The sequence below is a fragment of the Emys orbicularis genome, chromosome 3 (genome assembly GCF_028017835.1).
Source record: "Emys orbicularis isolate rEmyOrb1 chromosome 3, rEmyOrb1.hap1, whole genome shotgun sequence".
Lineage (NCBI taxonomy): Eukaryota > Metazoa > Chordata > Testudines > Emydidae > Emys > Emys orbicularis.
In genome coordinates, this window is record NC_088685.1 from 153,320,243 (window position 1) to 153,342,348 (window position 22,106).

The 22,106-nt window shown below is 39.9% G+C and overlaps 1 protein-coding gene across 1 annotated transcript in view; it reads right to left on the bottom strand.

Annotated features, from left to right (window-relative positions):
* Positions 1-22,106, bottom strand: part of BTBD9 (BTB domain containing 9) — a 288,922-nt gene that overhangs the window by 234,722 nt on the left and 32,094 nt on the right. Inside the window, exons 5-6 of the mRNA XM_065401988.1 lie at positions 20,757-20,976; positions 18,658-18,777 (exon numbers count right to left, since the gene is read on the bottom strand). Coding sequence (XP_065258060.1) covers positions 18,658-18,777; positions 20,757-20,976 — 340 coding nt within the window. The remainder of the gene's footprint in view (positions 1-18,657; positions 18,778-20,756; positions 20,977-22,106) is intronic.

Sequence of the window (22,106 nt, forward strand, 5' to 3'; positions counted from 1 at the left end):
TCTTTCCATTTCTCTTCTCCCCTTAAATTTCACCATTCTTCTTTATCATCTTGCCCCTCAATCCCACCTCCTTTTTCTTCCTCTACATCATTCCACTCACACTCATTGTCCTTGCCACAGGGGACACCCACACATGTATTCCCTCACCCCCATCTTCACAACAAAAGGTGAATCCTCCTTCTGCATCTAGAGTGCAGAGACATTCAGTTCAATTTGCAGGCCAGGTGGACTGATTAGTTCAGCCTGCTATACCTGGTTTAGTCTGAGACAAGAAAGAGTGAGCCAAGCCTCATTTACATGCTCAGCATAGGTTCTGCCAGGACTGAGTCCTGGTCTACACTACGAGTTTAGGTCGAACTTAGCAGCGTTAGATCGATTTAACCCTGCACCCGTCCACACGACGAAGCCATTTTTGTTGACTTAAAGGGCTCTTAAAATCCATTTCTGTACTCCTCCCCGATGAGGGGATTAGCACTGAAATCGACATGGCCGGGTCGAATTTGGGGTAGTGTGGACGCAATTCGACGGTATTGGCCTCCGGGAGCTATCCCAGAGTGCTCCATTGTGACCGCTCTGCACAGCACTTTCAACTCAGATGCACTAGCCAGGTACACAGCAAAAGCCCCAGGAACTTTTGAATTTCATTTCCTGTTTGGCCAGTGTGGTGAGCTCATCAGCACAGGTGACCATGCAGTCCCAGAATCGCAAAAGAGCTCCAGCATGGACCGAACGGGAGGTACCAGATCTGATCACTGTTTGGGGAGACGAATCCGTGCTATCAGAACTCCGTTTCAAAAGATGAAATGCCAAAACACAGGGCTTTGGAGCAGAGCCCAGAGCTGGAGCGCGGACCAGTAGGTTTTTGCCCGCAGCTGGGAGCGGAGCCGGAGCGGAACAATTCAAAAATTTGATTGCTCCAAATCCCGGCCAAAATATTTGAAAAAATCTCCAAGGGCATGATGGACAGAGGCTACAACAGGGACCCGCAGTAGTGCCGCGTGAAAATTAAGGAGCTCAGGCAAGCCTACTAAAAAACCAAAGAGGCAAATGGCCACTCCAGGTCAGAGCCCCAGACATGCTGCTTCTATGATGAGCTGCATGCAATTCTAGGGGGGGGCCCTACCACTGCCCCACCCCTGTCCGTGGACACCTGCCGGGGGGAGTCTCATACAACAGGGATGAGGATTTTGGGAATCCCATTGCAGCAAAGCTATCCACTATGACCTGCACATTTCCCAGAGTCACTACCCTTGATAGCAGCAGCTCAGTGATTGCTTTGGCTACTTGGATCACAGCAGCTCCCACAGTAGATTTACCCACTCCAAATTGATTCCTGACTGACTGGTAGCTGTCTGGCGTTGCAAGCTTCCAGAAGGTTATCGCCACTTGCTTCTCAACTGTGAGGGCTGCTCTCATCTTGGTATTCTTGCGCGTCAGGGAAGGGCAAAGCAACTCACAAAGTTCCATGAAAGTGCCCTTAGGCATGCGAAAGTTTCGCAGCCACTGGGAATCATCCCAGACCTGCAACACTATGCAGTCCCACCAGTCTGTGCTTGTTTCCCGGGCCCAGAATTGGCGTTCCATGGCATGAACCTGCCCCATTACCACCATGATGTCCAAATTGCAGGATAATGCACAAGGTGTTTACAATGCTCACAACAGCAGCGGTGAGCTGAGCAGGCTCCATGCTTGCCGTGGTATGGCGTCTGAAGGAGAGCAGAAGAGCAGAGTTGCAGCGGAAGCGGTGGAGGACAATGGATGCCACGAGAATAGATATTTATACCGAACGACGAGAGGACCTGCAAGGTGGATTCATGGCACGAGGGGAGCAGAGTTGCAGCAGAAGCGGTGGAGGACGATGGTTAGCACCACGCACATTTCCCGAGGAAGAACACACGTTTCTGGGAGCCCATGACAGACAACATGGAGAAATTCGCTACCGAGACACAAGCAGGAGAGCAGAGTTGCAGCGGAAGCGGTGGAGGACGACGGATGCCACGAGAATAGATATTTATAAAGAACAACGAGAGGACCTGCGAGGCGGATTCATGGCACCAGGAGAGCAGGAGAGTAGAGTTGCAGTGGAAGTGATGGTTGGATGACGAGGGTTAGCAGTCCTACTGCACCGTCTGCTGAAAGCAGTATGGCGTCTGCACGGAAAAAAGGCGCGAAACGATTGTCTGCCGTTGCTTTCACGGAGGAAGGGGCGATTGACGGCATGTACCCAAACCACCCACAACAATGTTTCTGCCCCATCAGGCATTGGGAGCTCAACCCAGAATTCCAATAGGCAGCAGAGACTGCGGGAACTGTGGGATAGTTACCCACAGTGCAACGCTCTGAAAGTAGACGCTAGCCACGGTACTGTGGATGCACTCTGCCAACTTAATGCGCTTAGTGGGGACACACACAATCAACTGTATAAAATTGCTTCCTAAAAATCGACTTCTATAAATTCAACCTAATTTCATAGTGTAGACATAACCTAAGAGTGGAGAAGAAAGGTGTGGCAGTAACGTAGGGAGCTGCAAGGAGGATATGGCAGAAGAGCCAGTGAGAGGGAACTGCAGCAACGAGTTTTTATATCCTCTCAGTAAAGCAACCTTAGACAATCATATGGTCTTGTATAAAGTGGAGATAGCCCGCAAACAGGGGGGGGGGGGGGGGGGAGGAGGTCACAACTCCTCAGGGGGTTGCAAGGTGTTTACATGGGGATCACAAGCTGGACAGCCCCGAGCCCAGCCATGTACAGGGTTGACAGGCTCAAGCTCCCGTTAAATTAAATAAAATTTCAATTAAACCTCCCTTCCCCCCGTTTTTAATTTATAAGGGATGTCACACTCAGAGGCTTGCTGTGTGAAAGGGGTCAGCAATACAAAAAAGTCTGAGAACCACTAAGTCTAACCACTACACTATTCTACAAGTGGACATGAAAGAAAGTGACTTGATATTGTGCTAAACCAGATAGCACTACCTAATCTGAACAGAGAAATTAAGAGCAACTGTAGTTTGTCATATCAGGATTAGATTTCACACAAATGACACTAACGAAATCCTTAGAAGGTTCTGCTTCAAAATCTGTAGCAAGATAATAAGCTAATAATCCTGTAAATAGCACTTTTCCAACTTAAACCACTATAATAGGATTTTAAAATGCAGCTGATTTTCTATTCAAGGGGAAAATAAACAGTCAAATTTAAATTTCCTGGGAGGAAAAAGTTCTTTTGTGTGTTACAATGCATTTAATGTGACACTCCTATTCACCATATTGGTTCTATCTTAAAAACAAAGAAAGGAATATGTTTATACACAGAATGTGCCCTGGACCTTCCCAACAGGGAACCAAGTTTAAACACAATGGGCCAAATTTACTCCTAGTAATTATATAGTTAACTTCAACTGAATTACACCAAAGATGACTCTGGCCCAATGTTAGTTGACAGCTGGCTTTAAAAAACCTGGATCCTGAAACCGAAGAGCAAATCCACATCAATGTATGCCTCTGTTTTTACACGTAAGATTTGAATATTCATAACAATCCAGAAATGGAATCATTATCTGCTTTGCACTTCAAGTGTGATTTTTAAGTGTTGTATAGTTTGTTTTAGATAAACAACAAACCATACCCATCATCTGTTTAGAAATAAGGAAAAGCATGTTTGCTTTAGACACTGACATTAAACAAATTCAACAGATGGCCCTCACTGATCAGCTAACTGAAGTAAACTAGAATACTTATGAATCCAGCAAAATAGATTTCCTTTATATCATTTTTCCTGTAAAAAAATTAGATTTGCACAGAAACATCAAAACCTGTGACATACTGTAGAATTATTAATATCTACAATATGTAAATTAATTCACTGGGTAACTAGAGGTTACTATATAACCTGATCATTTTGGTCCATATCACATTTCTTTTCTGGCTGAAATGGTCTAACAACAGATGCTACATTTTGAAAAGATTCCCAATGAATGCACACAGTTCCTATGAATATTAGAAATGAAACTCACAGCTTTTCATCATGCAAAATATGTATGGCCTACATCATTTATAAGAATAATTATAACTCATGAAAGTACAACCTGAAACAACATAAGACATAACATAAAATAGTCCAAACTAGATTTCTTTGCTAGATAAGACCCACCAAGAACTCTGCTGGTTTTAATATGATACCTGGGCCAATTGAAGTCAAGTATTTTCACACCAGCAAATCTGTTCACAGACAGTCTTATTTTCACATTGAAAGATTAAAATTTTCAGAAAGCGTACAGCCTGGCACATTGACTAGAGCTTTTGATGATCAATAGGCAAACTGGTTTTTGCTCCTCCCCCAAGCTGACCATGTGTTAATAAGGGCTCCCTTTACTAAAGTATCAGCATATGTTATGATGTTGGTTGATAAGGGACCTGACAAAGAAACCTTCAAGAAAGTTCTTGGTGACTGTTTTATTAATTATGATCATAGGCTTCAGAGAAATCTTCTTTTGATACCAGTGAGGTAGAAGCAACTCATTTGGAGCACAAATTGAAAGACGAAGCCAAAGATCAAATGTACACAAGAAGTCAGATGAATGAAGATCTTGTAATCAGTGAATACTTTCCTAGTCAAGGCTGTCAGTCAACTTGCCTGAGCTTGTGGGTGTTTGCAGGGAGACACTGTACTATCTTGAGGACTGAGGCTATGTCATCACTAGGGCTCCATGTCTGTCATTGAGGTTGCAGAAGTAATGATTCCGTGACTTTCCGCAACCTCCAAACTTCTGCAGTGGACAGTGTGGGTGATCTCAGGGCCCCCCAAGCAGCTGGCTCCTGGCCCAGCTGCTCAGGTGGCCCTGGAGACAGCCACAGCAGCTGCTACTGGAGCCAGCCCCTCGGGCAGTCCCACAGCCAGCCGCACCGACCGCCGCTCAGATGGCCCCGGGCAGCTGGCCCCAGGACTGCCCAAGCAGCGGACAGTGCGGCTGGCCCAGGGGACTGCCGAGCAGCAGTCCCGGGGGCAGTTGGAGCTGCCGCTGCTCGGCGGTCCGTGGCAGTTGGTGACACTGGCGTCACGCCCCCCCCCCCCCCAAACAGCACCCCCCCCGCTGTTTCCCCCAAGCAATTTTTGTTTCTTGCCAGTGACCTGTCCATTACTTTTACTAAAAATACCCATGACTAAATTGTAGCCTTAGTCATCACCTCCGTTTTTCAAATTAGTTTTTGCTTTCTTAATGCTGAGATGGCAGGATGAAAAATAATAAAGTACTTACATAGTAGTCAACACATCCAAAGCACTAAACAAAACACGAATTAGTCTTCAAAACACCCATGTTTAACAAGTAATTCCCATTTCACAGATGGAGATACTGAGTCAAAGATGTACTGCCACCTGCCCAAGGCCCCAAGGTGAGTCAGTGGAAGAAAGTCAACTTTGGTAAGCCTTTGAAAAAAAAGTACACAGGATTCCAGTGGCTGGAAAGACTAAGGCAACTGGGAGATGAAGGCAGTTAGTCAGCTGATATCAGGGTACTTATTCTTATTTCTACTGAATTAACTTGGGGGGCAAAAGTCCTATGGACATTAATGACAAGCCTTTATCATAAGGCTTTTAAAATGCCTTTGGGCTGTTCTGAGGTCTTAGAGAGAGCTCCTTGCCTGCAACTCCTTTCACATGTTTTTCAATCAGAATACAAGTCTTCTAGAGAGGTATTATAAATTAAATCAAATCTCTTTTGGAGTGCTGCATACATTTTTCAAGTAAACACCACCTTCTACAGAAACAAATCACTTGCTGAAGGTAACTAGTGCTACGTCATTTTGTAGTCACTGCCTTCCTCCCCAAATACCAGGTTTGTTTTTAAATGCTTGTAAAAGGTTCTCTAGTCCTGCGGAATTATTAGCATCCCTCAACATATACTTAATTTGAACCATTTTCTTAATGCCTGTATACAAATTATCACCACTCTGATTATCCACTAGGCATAGGATCATTGTACTAAAATTATGTTTGCTATATTTAAAAGAGTACGAGAACCCTAGAGATAAGCCTGAAAGTGAAACATAGCTTCTTGACTAATAATTGCTTTGCACTGGCTCCCATAAGTAGAAAGAAAAATGACTGCACTTCACTGCAGTAGTTTCAGAACCTTCTCTGAGGTTGTTTGTCCAAGAACAGATAAAGAATGGGGAAAAAAATTACACTTCCTTTTTGGTCCATACATAACAGCCACAGCTTTTCACTGGAGGGTCTGCACAGTAGATAAGGAACAATTACCTGGCATCCCAACAGTTATCTGTGTTGCAACATAAGTATTTGCATCCCTTTCTATTTTGCTCTCTCTTATCTGTCTTTTCAAGGCCAGGGGGAGATAGAACATGGTCTCCCACTTAACTCATCTGTTGCAAGGCTGGGGCATAAAATGATTATTGGGGAATAAGCTGTGGAGGCATGAGACAAAAAATTCTTAGTTCTCGTTGGCCCATTTGTCTCATAATAAGAAAGGAAAGGACTTTCCTGTTCATGGATGGATGGATTCTAATTTTTAAAATTTCAATATTTTAAAATTCAATATTTTGTCAGGTCATTTGCACTGCACTCACTGCCACAGAAGCTAAGTACCTTAATAAGAAAAATAAATCAAGGAGTACTTAATCATATGACATCTCCAAACCATCTGACGTTTCAAAAGAAAAAATAGCAATATTAAAAGATCAAAATCTAAATAAGTTGTCAAAATATGAAACAAGAAAAGCACATTTAAAACTATTTTCTACGATCACATTATTTTCCGCAACTGTCTGCATGCCATCCTTCAGTTTTGTTTAATAAGGGCTTTAGTTATAGGACAATACCTATACAGAAATAAAGAAAGAATATTTACTTTCAATTTATGATCTGTTTAAAAAAAAAAAAAAAATCAGAAAAATGCTCAATACAAAAATGACTATTATATGAATAAAGCAATAAAATAGCAACATGATGGGGGGAGGGCAGGGAGACATCTTTCTACTTAACACAAACCTTTTTGCAGAGTCCAGAATTTCTACACCAATTACACTATTTTCTATACTGTAAGTTCGTCGACTAGGACAATTACTTTGTTTCTACATTTTTTCCCAGTGTAAACGTTATTAAAACTTCCAAATTAGTGTTGTATTATGTTAAGAGAAGGGTCTGATAAATACTTCTGAGGATACCCTGATGCTCTAATCTTCTGTCTCAGCCCTTTCTAATTTCCAAAGCAAGATGACAAAAATAGAAGGCTCTGAAGTCTAGCAAGGAAGAACCATATACACACAATAGTTTAAATACACTACTACATATAACACATTTCAAAGGTTTCTCGTCAAAAACAGTAAAAAGCAAACTACAAGTGAAAGAAAAGGTATACCATAGTGACACCAGGTGGCTACATTTTGCTCTATATTATTTTGGGACGTTACTCTCAGTACATTTGGCACTGTCTTTTAAAGATCTAAACCCCAACCAAATTTCTTGCAAATTTGTGTGACAGAACAAACTAAAAAAACTTGCTTACAAAACATAAAAATAGAGATGGATTGAAGAAAATGCAATATCTCAAAGGTGAAGTGAGTCGCTCTGTTTTAGTCAAATCTTCTATCCAAACTCCAATTCCCGTGGGAATTTAGACCACTATATAGGGGATTATAGAAGAAAGTGAAAGTACATTAGTGTTCTGTCTGTATCTTTTATTATTTACCGTATCTATAACTAGGAGATGATTATCCACCAAATCAACAAATACCCTCCCTGTACTTTATCCTGGCCTGAAGCCTTACTGAGAAGGATCCAGGATACTGGCCACTGACATGTGGCACTGGATACTTTTTTTTGCTAGCTTCACAATTAGCTTACTTAGAAAAAGATGATTAGGCAATGCGTAGTAGTTTGAGAGTTCTCTGGCATCAAGTTCTAGTTTCTTTAATACTGGTCAATCACTGTACATTGCAGCATGGGTAGCAGGTTTTCTTTAAAGGATATATTGACAGTTTCTTTGTAGGGGTTACAGGTCACCTCTACTCTCTTTTTCCACACAGGAAGAGCACTGGGTCAGAATCACAGGTGCTGGCCCTGAGGGCATCATTACTTCCATAACTACTGACTGTGAGAAGGCCCTACATTTTTGGAAGAAAGTCATTGCTCCTGGCCCTGTGTTTGGCTTATTGGCCTCAAGCCACCAAGAATACCCTCAATATAGATCCTCTCTGTGAATGTTGTAACAATTTGTGGAGATGACATATGAACTGAGCATTGCCAAGAACATGGAGCAGACAAGGACCTTGCCCCAAGGAGCTTCCAATAGAACCAAAACAGAATTCCTGTTGTTATGTGAACGGCAGCATTGTTTAGCGTGTTGAATTAGTAATAAGGTGTGTAGTAAAAAGTATTTTGAGAAGAAATATGAAGGAGATAATAGAAACATTAATTTCTCAAGCACAAAGAATGGATTACAAAAACTATACCCACTGCACAAGTCTTCATACCCTGGGATTTCTGCATTCTTTAACTGTTAGTGGAGGGAACTGGATATCTGGGTTCTATTCCTAACTCTGCCATTGATTCTGCTATATAACTGTGAACAAGTCACTTAACCTGTTTTTCATTTCCCTGTCTTTGTAAAGACCTCACAGATCCGTAGATAAAAATGGTAATGTAAGTGCAAAGTATTATTATGAAACGGAGACAGAGATTGCTTTTTCTCAGGGATAAGGAGACAGATTCTTTAAAACGAATATCCCTGTAGTGTATTTTCATTCTTATTTGCTTTTTCCGTGCAGTAAATGGTACATCTATACCACTTAAGTGAAGGGGATTGAACAAGTAGCAGTTAAGGGGTCAGGAAAAATTTAATTATGGCAAAATGAAAAAACTCAACGATAGTAAACAACCTCTAAAAAAAACCTATTTTGTGTAGTCAAAAAAGAAAGCTTTGTATATTGTGACATTTCCCCAGTGCACAATCTGGATAGTTGAATAGTTGTGTCCCCTTAATTCTCTAGCCTGTGGTGCCTTTACACTGCTTTGCTGTCAGAACATCCACTCCTGGCCTGCTCACGCAGCCTTTAGAATGCAAATTAACTCTCAGCAAAATGCTGAGAACTCTGACAGGTCACTCATGAATTACATACAGGGATCAAATTCTTAGTCCTAGCCTTGTCCCCCCAGAAATGTGCATTTTGAACTGCTCAGTACCCTTCTGAATTGTACAAGCTCATAGGAAGTTCATTTCATCAAAGGAAAATGATTATGCACCATCCTTGTTATCCCAAATACAGTTTCCCACATACTTTAGACCAAACACACTGATTAAGATAAAACAAGAACTACAGAAAGATGGATTTTATGTGATTACAAGTGGTAATGCATAAAAGTCAGGAATGGTTACAAAAGAAATTAAAAAGAGTAAAACGCAAGCTAATACCTAACCTAATAAGCTAAGTGAACTTAAAAGCAAAAGGTTTTCCTCACCACACTGCAGTAAATTTCACAGTCTGGGTCCCTTTCAGCCTGGAACCCTTCCCCTTTACTTCAGTTCTTTGAGAGTCATTACGGTCATGAGCACAGATGAAAGAAGAGAGAGGTGAGTTGGAGACCACTGTCTCTCATTCTTATGCCACTGTCCCCTCTTTGAGATTACACCAAGCTGGGATGCATGCAACAAGCAGTTTCTTGTGGATGTGAGATTTAAATCATCTGTGACACACTGTGCCCCATGTAACCCTCTGTACCCACATATTCACCACTGTAATATGATTATATGTTTTGTACAAAGTATACCTTGTGAAGTATCATTGGAAAAGTCATGTTTTGCTAATCAGCGATGTCCTGTTAAAATGTGTGTATTATTATTGCATATGAAGTTATGAAATTTTGCTACATATTTGTTACTGAAACATGCTGTGAGTCTGGGAAACACCCACAGACTAGCTCCTTAGAAATAACAAAGGAACTATAAACAAAGGACTTGCATGTCATCCCCAGAGATACCTCAACTAACACGTACACAAAAGGTGCAAGCAAGAATTTGCAGTTCATATGAAGGAAACTTGGCAACTCACATATGCCATGGAACTGCCCGACTCCCATGACCCAGTAGAGGCTTTTCCAGTACAAAGGCTCAGAGTACAAAAGTGGGGGAGGGAAGGGTCTCTGACCACCTCTCTCCTCCACCATCTGTACTGAAACAAGATTGCTTGAAAGCCTTTGAACTGGGGAGATTGGTCCCAAGTTGGGAAAGGATCCAGCTTGTGTACTAGGAACTGTGAACTGCCTGTTGTTCAAAAGTCCATCTTGTACCCTGGGTGATGTCACACTGTCCCTGTGATGAAATATAAATTTCTTATTCACACTGTCCCCTTGCTGGAGAATGGTCACTTAAGCAAGTGATAGCCCTTTAACACCTGGTTGGGGCCAGTGTGTCTGCCTCTGAAAAACTGGTTTGTGGGTGTTATCCAGAATTACAGCATATTTCAGTAACAATCATACAGTAGAATCTCATACCTTCACATATAGTGTTGCCATACATATGCAGGCATCGTTTACTAGGGGGTCCTCTGAACTTAACTGGGAGTGTTCCACTTGGGATGATCCTTAATGCTACAATCCAGCCTTCGAGGCTACAACTCCCATGATGCCTTGGGGAAGAGAGCGAGAGACTTCCTTTATTAGGGAATGCAGGGAGACCATGCGATGGGCTCCATTTTGGAGAGGAGCTGAGATTGCTTTATGAAGCTCTGTCCAAACCAGGAGCTGCTGCTAAACTGCTGCTAGAAAGCCAGAAGCTGCTGCTTAGAGTCTTCTGGGGCTTTGATCAAGCAGGGAGCCTCGGAGGCTGTTGATGGGCTTCACTGGAGCCAGGGCAGAGACGGTTGCTGTACCCAGAGCTGACTGAGATGGTCCTGCAAGTGAAGGCAGTATGGGTAACCACCACCTTTGTCTGGGAAAGTACTTGCAAGGGGAGGGGGGACAGAAAAGAGACTTTAAGGGGTTATCTGAGTCTCAGAAGAGGGAAAGAGGTCTTGTCATCAAACCAGAATCAAGGTTACTGACATCTGGTTAAAACAACTCCAATCTTCAGAGGGGTTGTGCAGCTTGGAATGATTCCAAATTAGAATTGTTCTGCCCCTTGTTGCCTTGGCTGGACTGATTTACTGAACCAATAGAATGCTGTCCCCAGCTTCACAATCTTCAAGCGCACTCACACAAGCATTTAAAACTCTGAAATCTAGAGGAGCGTACACTCAGAGGTGGGGTGAACGGTGACAGTGTAAATGCAATTTAGATATGTTTGTTAATTGATTTATCCAACTGCCCCCTGCTGATCTAAATTAGTAGCGACATTTAATCTCAGTCTATTATGCCATGTTTCCTTAAATTATTAAGTAAATGTGTGTTAACTGTAATCTAAGTGTTTACTGGGCATATATTGTTTATAATTGGTATTTTAGAGTTAGACCCATTGCACAGATTAGCTTAGGTTTATTCCTGGAGGCTCCGAAGGCATGCCAGTGAGAGTTACAGGGCCAGCCAGGTGGAAGCACTGCTCATTTTAATGTCCTTTACAAGTAAAAGGACTGCAGCAGAGGGGTGGATAGAGGATTCCCACCTATCCAACATTATCACTGGGATACTCAGGATCTCCTTTACTGCCAACGTCAGGCATCCAGGCACACGGGGTGAGTGTTGCTTGCTCCCAAGTAACCCAGGGAGGAAAGGAAGAGGTTACACATATTTCAACAGGATAATGATATTCAGCAGTTTATGACTTTTCAAACGATACCTCACAAGGCATACTTTGTACAAAATTTAATCATAGTCTTGTAAAAGTGGTGAACGTAACAGTATAGACTGTCACATATATATAGAAGCTTCCCCTACTAAAAAGACTATGATGATCTTCTCTGTACATTAAATGAACCTAAACATCTAAGATGATGATCATATCCCATAAAGCAAGAGTAAAACATAACAACATCTCTGTTTGTGAAAGCATAAGCAAGTTTCCCATTGTAACGTCAAGAAGAGTCACACTAGAGAGTTTGTTCACCATCGTTTTATTTTTAGTATGATAATCGAGCCTATCGGCAGGACAAGCAAAATTCTTACAGACCTAGAAAACACCTACCATACATGCTTGAGGGAAAACATAAGCAGTTAGTGTTGAATCAGAAAAGTATCACTGGCCATATTAAGTTACTAAGATGTCAAAGTATAACTAACCAGTTTGGACAGCTCAGTGTACTGCCAACTGAGAGGTATTACGCACGGAAGTACAACAGCACCCTTAGTTCACAAGCTAATTTTGATATTTTAAAGTGCTATACAAAAACAATTTCAGGCTTTAATAGAGGCTACAATACATTATAAGTAATGTAATGAATGACTGATGAGGCTGACTGAATTAGTCTATGTTTTTTGTGAAAAACTTTACATTTAAATATTACTCTAACCAGAATTTGGGGGATGGAACACACAGCGTGCTTTTCTAATTAAGCTCATATGAAACTGGCATTGATACTAACAAACATAGGTTCATGAGTGAACAGATGCAGATTGAAGATGAAAAGTGAGCACAGAATGAAGAAAACTGCATTTATGTGAATGGAGAAGTTATTCAAACAACGTTTATACATAATGAAAGACTTTGTATATTTTCTTAAAACTTGGGTGTTTGGTAGTCTAGCCTTGAAGAGCTCTCACCTTGCATGACTGATATTTATGTGACAGATAACTCAGACAGACAACTAACCTGGCCAGTATTACAGGGTTAATATTTTCTTTATAAGCTATATTTGAACAATTTCGCTGGTGTATTAGATACAAACAATGTCCTTCAACATCAAGCATGGTATCTGTCTTGTTCAATTTTTTTTATTTCTGTATTTTTTAAGAAGAGTAAAACCATAATAACTGTACCCAAAGAAAACATAACCCCACTCTCCACTTGTGCTCTTCTCTATCCATCACAAAGCATTCTTAGGCAATAGTGTTGTGAAGAGTCTCGATCCAAATTCTCTTTTTTTAAAAACCCATTTCAAGACTATATTAATAAAAAAGTAATTATTGGAGACCTTGTGCAATTGAACTTTAATCCCTTCTGCTGGGGCCCGAGATTGATTTTTTTTTCACTTTAACACAAAAGAATACCAAGTCTAACTACTGAGATTTTTAGGTAGCACCATTTAATGCATCAGGAACATCCAGCAGAAGCAGATTGCATTGAAGAAAAACTGCACGCCTTTAGATACATACTTAATTAAGGAACAGACTGAGCATTTAGGTTCCACTCTCAGTTGGGAGCAGTGAATAGCTGTGCTGCCTAGGAATAGCCCTGGGAACCAACTGCAACTCAGAGTATGATTTACTTTAGAACAGTGTGGGCAGGGGCAGAATACATTACTGCAGTACTTACTCACTGCCCACCCAGGTACTCCCCTCTGCAGGAAACTACTCTAACAATTCAATAGGGAGGAGCAGAGCACTCCCCCTGACCCTTTTAAACTCTTTCCTGTCCACTTGCTTGAAAAGGGGAATATCTAGAGAGCAGGGGCTGTACTCTGTACCAGACTCATACCCACATTCTGGGGAAGTCTTACTTGCTGAGCAGAGGGAAGGGCCTTCCTCCCTTGCTTGGCTGTGAAAAACAAGGACATAATCTAGCTCTAAATAAACTGCATATTAAGAAATGAATTTCCAACACAGTTTCTGAACATGCCAGTTTTTAAACATTTCAGAAAATATAAATCATCCTAGTGCCTGAGTGTGTGTTTATTTTACCACTACAACACCAGACTGGATCCCATGCTGAAAGTATGTGTTAAGAGGTCAGAAAATGCAGCTCACCATTGGAGTGCACAGGAAAGACAGATACTTTTTTAAACTCCACCTTCCATATATGCAAGGATAAGGCCTTTTCCTGTAGCCATATTGTAAGACCTTTGTCTGCAGCCATATTAGGACAGCAGCAGCCAATAGCCAAGAAGCAAAAAGTCACATCCTCACATTCCATCTAAATTACATTAAAATAATGTAATATTGGGCTGTTAAGAAGGCAATCCTGTCCTAACAGTAACACCATCACCAGATAAAGAAACAGATCTTAAGATGATTAAAGAAAACGTTGTTTGATAGCATTCTAGCATTCTGTCTGGCAAGAAATCACTTAACAGCTGTAATTGTAAAATCTATATTTCTATTGTTTTGCCTTGATAGTCCCTACTTCTCTGTTGTTTATCTGTATGGTTGCTGTCTAGTTCTTTGATTCTTTCTATCTATTGCATAAATAATTTTGCTAGTTGTAAATCAACCATGGTGGTGAAGTATAATTGGTTAAAGAATTGTTTTACAATATGTTAGGATTAGTTAGAAAATTTAGTAATATTTCAGTAAAATGATTGGTTAAGATACAGCTAAGCAAGACTCAAGGTTCACTATACAAACTGGAGTCCAAAAGAAAGTTTTTGGGAATCAACACCAGAACACAGCCCCAAGATCAGAGCTGCCAGATCTCGCACCATGCAGAAGCTGGAGTCCCCCAGATGACCTGATCCTGACTGGCCAGCAGGAAAAGTTCATCTGTCTTATTGGGAGTGGTGAGCATTGTATGCTTAGTGTGTGCATTCTGTTTTGGTGATTGTTCATAAATAGAGGTTAAGTAAGATATTACTGTGTAAGGCTCTTTCACTGGTAAAAGACCCCGTAAACCTGAAAAAGATTAAGCCCTGAGGCCCTGAGGCCATAAGGAATGGGTGTTTGTTCTGAGTCCATAGGGAATTGGTGTTTACCCGGAGCCCACGGAGGAGTAGAGTCCCGAGCCCACAGAGTAGAGCCCGGAGCCCACGGAGGGGTAAAGTTAGATCTCTTTCTCCTGGAGCTCTAGTAACTGGGAAAGGATGGGGATGCCTAAATCAACTGGGTTGCGCCTTGAGCCCTAGGAACTAGGTAGAGGTGGAAGCCTTGAGCTCTAGGAACTAGGTAGAGGCGGGATGTCCTAGAGTGTGCGGGCAACAAAGTTAGAGTGAAGCTGGATGCCTTATACCCGGAGCCCCAGGAACTGGGAAAGGGTGGGCTTGCCTAGATTAACAGAGTTACGCCTTGAGCCCACAGAAGGGTAAAGGTGGGTGCCCTAGAGTGTGTGTAATAGAGAATTTTATGCGGGTAACACAGAAACACACATTGAAGTTTTAAACAATGGTTTAAAAATTAAATAATTATTTTTATAAAAAGTCAGCTTGCACCAAGCTTGAGTTTCTTGTTTTCTAATGCATTCAAATAGCAAGCTGTATTTCCTGTTGCTTATCCTATATGAGACAGTCAAAATGGCACCTCCCTACTTGATGAATGATTTGGTCTCTTACTATGCTTCCATTTTAAACTGTAACTAGCGAGTGAGAAAGGGAGGAAGAAGAATAAACTGCACTCAGTGCTGCATCAGCTATTTATCTTTTAAGCACTGAGTTCCTCCTTTCATTTTAACGTTTTTGAAGCTACTGTTGCTTTCTGGCTCAACTCCTCCTCCCCCCCCCAAAAAAGGGACATCAGAGAAGAGGGGGATAAAATACCCTGCTCCCAAAAGAGACTTGTGATCCTTCCCGAAAACCTCTCAAAATTAAATTTCCAGGTTTTATTACTCTTCTGTACTTTTCAAACTTTTTTCATCTGCATCATACAAGGATAGTCATGGGTGCATTTTGCAAACCTGAAATACCGAGGGGAAAGACCCATGTACTTCCTGCTATAGCAAGCGTGACAAAGATTCAGAGGAGGAAGAAATTATGCTTTTAAGATCTGAGTTCCTCTCTTTCAGTATCATTGCCTCTGTGGTGTTCCCTGCTAAATTGTGGGAGAATGCCAAATGGGAAAATTATTATTTTCTTTGAATATGATACAAATATCTGTGAACAATTAAAGAACAATTGTGTGAACAATTAAAGAAAAAAATATCTGATAGAGGATAAATAATGAATCGGATGAAATAAAAACTTCATCTGAAACTATATAGTTCTAAATTAGAAAAAAATAAAGCACTTTTACAGTAGTGCTTTATAAGCTGGACATTTATATACCAACCATGTTTATGATAATTACCCAGTTCCTATGCTGGTAAACTATCTAGCTGTTTCTCAGATTGTTCTTTGACCTAATATGTTTAGAGGACTGTGTCTGACAAGCTTCCAAATTGTGATGGGATTTTTTGGTTTTTGTTCTCTATATTTTCTTTAGAAAGTTATCACTGATGTTTAATTATGAACATATAATATAAATAGTGTTAAGCTTTAAAAATTATTTATTGTTTGCAATTAGATGCAGAGATTACAATATATTTTAAACAGCATAACCTCACCAATGACTAGGAGACCCAATACGTTACTTGATCTTGCTAAATAGCAAGTGAACAAACAAAAAAACTAAGATACCTCATCACAAAATGTACTTAGTTCATCAGACAACTGAAGTTTAGCTTTAAATATTAATAGATCATATGACAATAGGAAATGTAGTATTTTTTTAAATTAACAAAATCTTTATATAAGGCCTCACTAAAAGCGAGCTGGCTATTAAATCATTATTGAGCAGTGTGGGGAGATTGTTGTTTGTATACAACAGTTGGACAGTGTGTGCTAATTAGCAAAGTTCTTCTCTATTACATCACAGTTTTGCTTTGAAAAAGTTCTTTCATACCTTTATACAAAACCAATTATTCTTATCCACCTGTTGACAGAGGCAGCTTCTTTGATGGATAAACCACACAGTCCACTTAAAGCAGTACATCTGCCTTTTGACAGACATGCATAATTCTTATTAACAAAAATGAGTATTGTGCTGTGAAGGGAGAATATACTCAGACTTAGACAGTAACCTTATATCATAGAATCATAGAATCATAGATTATTAGGGTTGGAAGGGACCTCAGGAGATCATCTAGTCCAACCCCCTGCTCAAAGCAGGATCAATCCCCAACTAAATCCCCAAATGGCCCCCTCAAGGATTGAACTCACAACCCTGGGTTTAGCAGGCCAACGCTCAAACCACTGAGCTATCCCTCCCCCCGATCAAAAGAGGTTCTCTCTGTCCATATTTTAAGTCTGTAGTGAAGGACACTGTTGGCCACACCTCATTCAGATGCCAAAGAACTTATTTATAGCTGAGGATTTCTTGTGCATGTATGTTTACTGCATTGCTCTGGTTGTGTGGAGAATTGGTTTAAAAATCAGAATTTAAAATGGGGAAAAAAAGATGAGCAAGGCCTTATCTGTCATATCATCATAGAAGTGCCGAAATTACATGGAAAAGGAATAATCTGCTCCCTCTGCCTGTCAGTGCAGGATTGCTCCCTTCATAGAGTAAATTTACTAGTATAGCGTCCAAACTCTTTTACAAAGGTCTCAAACAACTGGACTTCCAAGAGAATGTCATGAATTTTACCCCGATATTTAGCTTAAGTTTTCCTTTTCTTCTCCCTTTACATATATATCAAACAAAACAAAGAGAACAGTTATGTACCTTACAGGAACTGTGGTTTGTAATGTGTTGTCCACAGAGATCCCACTCTTGGAGTTCACGCATCCTGTGCATGCAAGATCAGATTCTTTTGAAAAATCAGTGTTCATTGGGGCCACGCCTGCACCCTGAATGCCCTCTATGCTCTCAGCTCTGGAGTGCAAAAAGGCAAGGTGAACACAAGCCATGCATTCTATTCCTTCATTGATAAGACTCCCATAGAAGTAGGACTCTGATCAGCAGGGAAGAAACCATTTTCTTCTTCAAGTGAATGTTATGTTGACTAAGTCAACCACCAAGGAGTTGGGAGTAGGGTGAGATAAAAAGGTATTTGGAGCCCTTGGCTGGAATTTTTCTCTCTTTTAATTAGTCTTCATACACATGGGTGCAATGGTGACAGGAATCTGCCAAATGTTATGGGCTGGTTACAAGACAGCATCATTGACAGGCAGTGCTAGTTTGCCCTGAGATGTGGTGGGGAGGATATCCACTTGGGAGCATTGGAGCTCCTGTATTTCCTCCAAGTGAACCTGTAAGGTCTTGGCTATACTCTTCATCAAGTCCTAAAAAACTTTAACTTCAGCTGCGTAGGATCATGGAGAGGGTATGATAACTTCATGTAGAGATTACTAGGATCTGTTGGAAGGAGATACTTCCTCATTAGCTCTTGGCTGAGGTTTCTCCTTGAAGTTTTCTTGATAATGGAGGCTGCCTGGAGAAGAGGCTCATCTTGATGGGCCCACTTACAAAAAGACACCCCATAGAACTGGTCACGATAGAGAGGCCTAAATTACAGCTGCTGAGTGCTACTTTTATTGAATGAAAAAACACTAACAGTCTTACCTCATTGGACTATAACTAGAAGAAGAGAGAAAAGAATACGCAAACTATTGTTCAACTCTGCTGTAAATATATTTAGAGAGAGAGAAGAGCACCAAAGTTTTCAAACATGGTTCCCTAAAGTTCAGCAACTAAATTCATATTTATGCATCTACAGAGCTAGTCTGATTTTTGTAGATAAGTGACATCCACAACTTTAATTGAAATTACTATCTGATTTGGGTGCTCAACACCTGTGAAAATCAAGCCACTTATTTAGGTGCCTAAGAATTGGAAAGATACACATATAGTATTATGCATATAAACTAACCTGCAGACACGGGCAGGAAAATACAGCTTCTGCCAGGACCGACAAAGATATTTAGAGTGATCGATCACGCGGATCCAGTCTAACTCGTCCATGGACACCTCAATGTAGTAGGAATAAGACCTGTGGATTGCCAAAAATAATAATTAGAATAGAAGCATTCAATATTTGTGAAATAACCTGCTTTCTGGAAGTTGGTGTCTATGTAAAATACATTTTCACAAAAGGGACCCATATCCAGACTTCTGTAAGGAGGCTGCATTACAAATCGCTTTAAAAATAAATTTTAATGTAATCATGTGTTAAAAGATATTTTCAGAATGACATAAAATGACCAAAATAATAATTCCCAGTAATAAGATGAGCTAAATTTAAAACCAGCACTGCAATTATTTCTGCTGAAATATTAACAAGATATCAGAGAAAATTTAGCAGATCATAAATGTCAGCCTGAAACCCTTAACTGGAAAATGCAAGTTTATTTTGTGTGATAATATATTTTTCATTGATTTTCTTTATCAGTCTTGACCTAGTTAGGTACTATTGCCTCTCTATCCATGTAATTATCTAATCCTTTTTTGAATTCTACAAAGTTTTTTACTTAGTTGGTTCATATCGTGTCACAATTAGTTCAATAGGTTATTTATGCATTGACTAAAAAGTATTTCTTTAGAAGCTTTAAATCTGTTGCCTTTCAGTGTTTCCAAGGGAGAAAGAAAAAACCACAAATTCCAGTAGTCCTGAGCTGATGGAACTTTTGCTCAACAATAAAAGTTAAGCTTTTAAACTAACAGGTCACTCCTTAAAATCAGTATATGTTATTCTGAAAGAACAATAACTACACTTGAGATTATAAGTGAGTTTATTTGAAAGAATTAGTAATGTTAATATTTTCTATTCTAAAATAATGAGAGTTGGTTACAAAAATCCAGTGGCAGGGTGACAATTTACTGAATGTATATTGTTAAAGACCTGGGATTAGTTTAACACAAGGATGGTCTACACTAGAAAATAATATCAAACCAACTACATCGCTCAGGGTGTGAAAAATCCACACATCTGAGCAATGTAGGTAAGTTGACCTAAGTCCCTATGCAGACAACACTAGGTTGACGGAAGCATTTCAATGTAGAAAAGCTCATCATTGTTGTATACTAAATGTAATACTCTGTGAAAAACCAAAAGGCAACTTTCCTCTTGCTTAACAGAATAAAGATATTTGCAAACAGCTGTATGATTTAGAGAACTATTAATAAAATAAAAAAACCCTTCCTGATAGCTAGTATTAAATTGATATATTTTTGCTAATAGAAAATAAGGCTTGGAATTTCCAAACTTACGGTGTCACCCAACTGTTAAACTTGTGTGCAATTTGATTCTTTAAGAACATGAAGCAGCAAGAATAAAATGAGGTAGGGGGTTATATTAGTTACGTGGGCAGTGATAATTCAAATTTCACAAGTCTCCTTAAACAGGTCTCTAAGAACTAGATTCATAACTTGGTAATCACCAATCTGGGCAATTTTACCACACATAGGTTACTGTCACAAACCTAACACAAACCGAAAGGTTTTTCATTAAAATGATATTATTTTAACCAAAAGAATTCATTTTAAAATTCTCTTGCAGTGTTGTGAACCGAAACACAAGAATATCATGTCACTGCAGGAGAACCAGAAAGTGAAACTGACCAGCCCAGTGTCATTATCTAAGTGCAAATGGGAAACATAGACAGCATAAATGGAGAGAAATCAACAGCTTGTTTAAAATTATGTTAATAATTTAAGCAGTTATTAGTAAAAGGAGTTTTATATATTTAACTAAAGCATGCAGATGACTAAAATAATAGTCATTTTAACACTGCAAAGTGAAAGTGACTTGTTACATAAGTAACAAGTATGAAGCAAAAAACCCTCATAAGCCTATTCAAATGTTAAACATTTAAATTCAAGTTGTCAATGCTATCCCAACCATGATATGTTATTGAAACTGTGCAATTTATAGGCATTTAATAAAAGTTAATAATTTAATATTTTATCATTGAGGCAGGTGGTGTATAATCAGTTTTAATTTCTCTTAAATCAGGGTGACTTGTCACATACCGGCTATCTCTGTCCCAGAGTAGTATTCGTATGTGGTTGATTATCGATGGCTGACCTAGTTTAATTTCAATGCCAGAACGGCAGTCATCATCAATCGGGTGTCGGGAAAAACCATGATCCAAGTCGTAATTCTGTGTGTCCCCATCTAGCAAAGCAGACTTCAGCTCCCCTTTTACAACCTGCGCTCCATATTTCATAGTTGCAATGTTCTCACCTGGTACTAAAAGGAGAAAGAAAGAGTTGCTTACCAGTTATGATTTTACAGCACAAACAAATTAGCAGAGATGATTTGGTGGCTACACAACCCTTCAGGTTGCTTCAGGGTTGTGTGAGCCTAATTCAAAGGCCAATGAAGTTAATGGGAATTTATTGGCTCAATGGTCTTTGAATCAGGGCCTACAAGTTGGGCCCCTTGTCTGCCAAAGCAGCAAAATCCAACCCTTGACACAGAATTGTGCAACAAAATCTAGTCTTATCAAAATAGTTGGAGATAACGATCCTTAACTTCATTTGCAAAATACTGAGATATATGGTTGAAAAACATTGAGATAAAGTATTGTTGCTTTTAAAAAAAAAAAAAAAAGTTTCTATCCCTCATAATTGTAAAGAAAATGCTGAAAACATGATCTGAATGCAAAATACTGTGTTGTCTTCCTGACTCTACAGACAGGCTGACAATAGCTTTTGGGTGTACATTTTCCCATTCATCTCAATGTGGTGTTAGATCTAAAACCTAGATAATGTAGTTTAAAATGTCAACATTGACGAACCTGTTAGCAGAAACACCCAGCTAAGATGCTGCCCCCATAATTACAAACAGCCTCTGTTGTTTCCACAAATGCCAAAAGTCCTACCTTTTATCCACCTGTCACAACCTCCAGCTGCACCCACCCCACACTAATTTTGTACAATGCATTTGTATTGTCAATACAAATATTTACAAGCATATTGAAGACTAAACATGAGAGGACAGCATAAACATAAATTGAACTTAATAGAACAGGCTACTGTTTCCAGTATTACTTAAGTTCATATTTAATTTTTCAAACTTGTTAAGATTTAAATGAAGCTGCTGCAGAATCCATGGAGCTTGCTGCAAAATTTAGGTCCAGCTTGCTATTGAGTACATCGTGTCTCAGGCCATAAGGCTGAAACATAGGTATTTATTGACAGGAGGAAGGCTTGTGCAGAACAAGGCAGCCTCCACTTTGAGAGAATGTACATGGATCTCTGTTACAGTCGTTGTCTTTCTATCCTGAACTGTTTGTGAAGTTTCTGGAAATCTGCCTATTCTCTGAAAGTAGTAATAATTAAGTGGGCTAACTCTAGACATTTCATGATGCATTATTT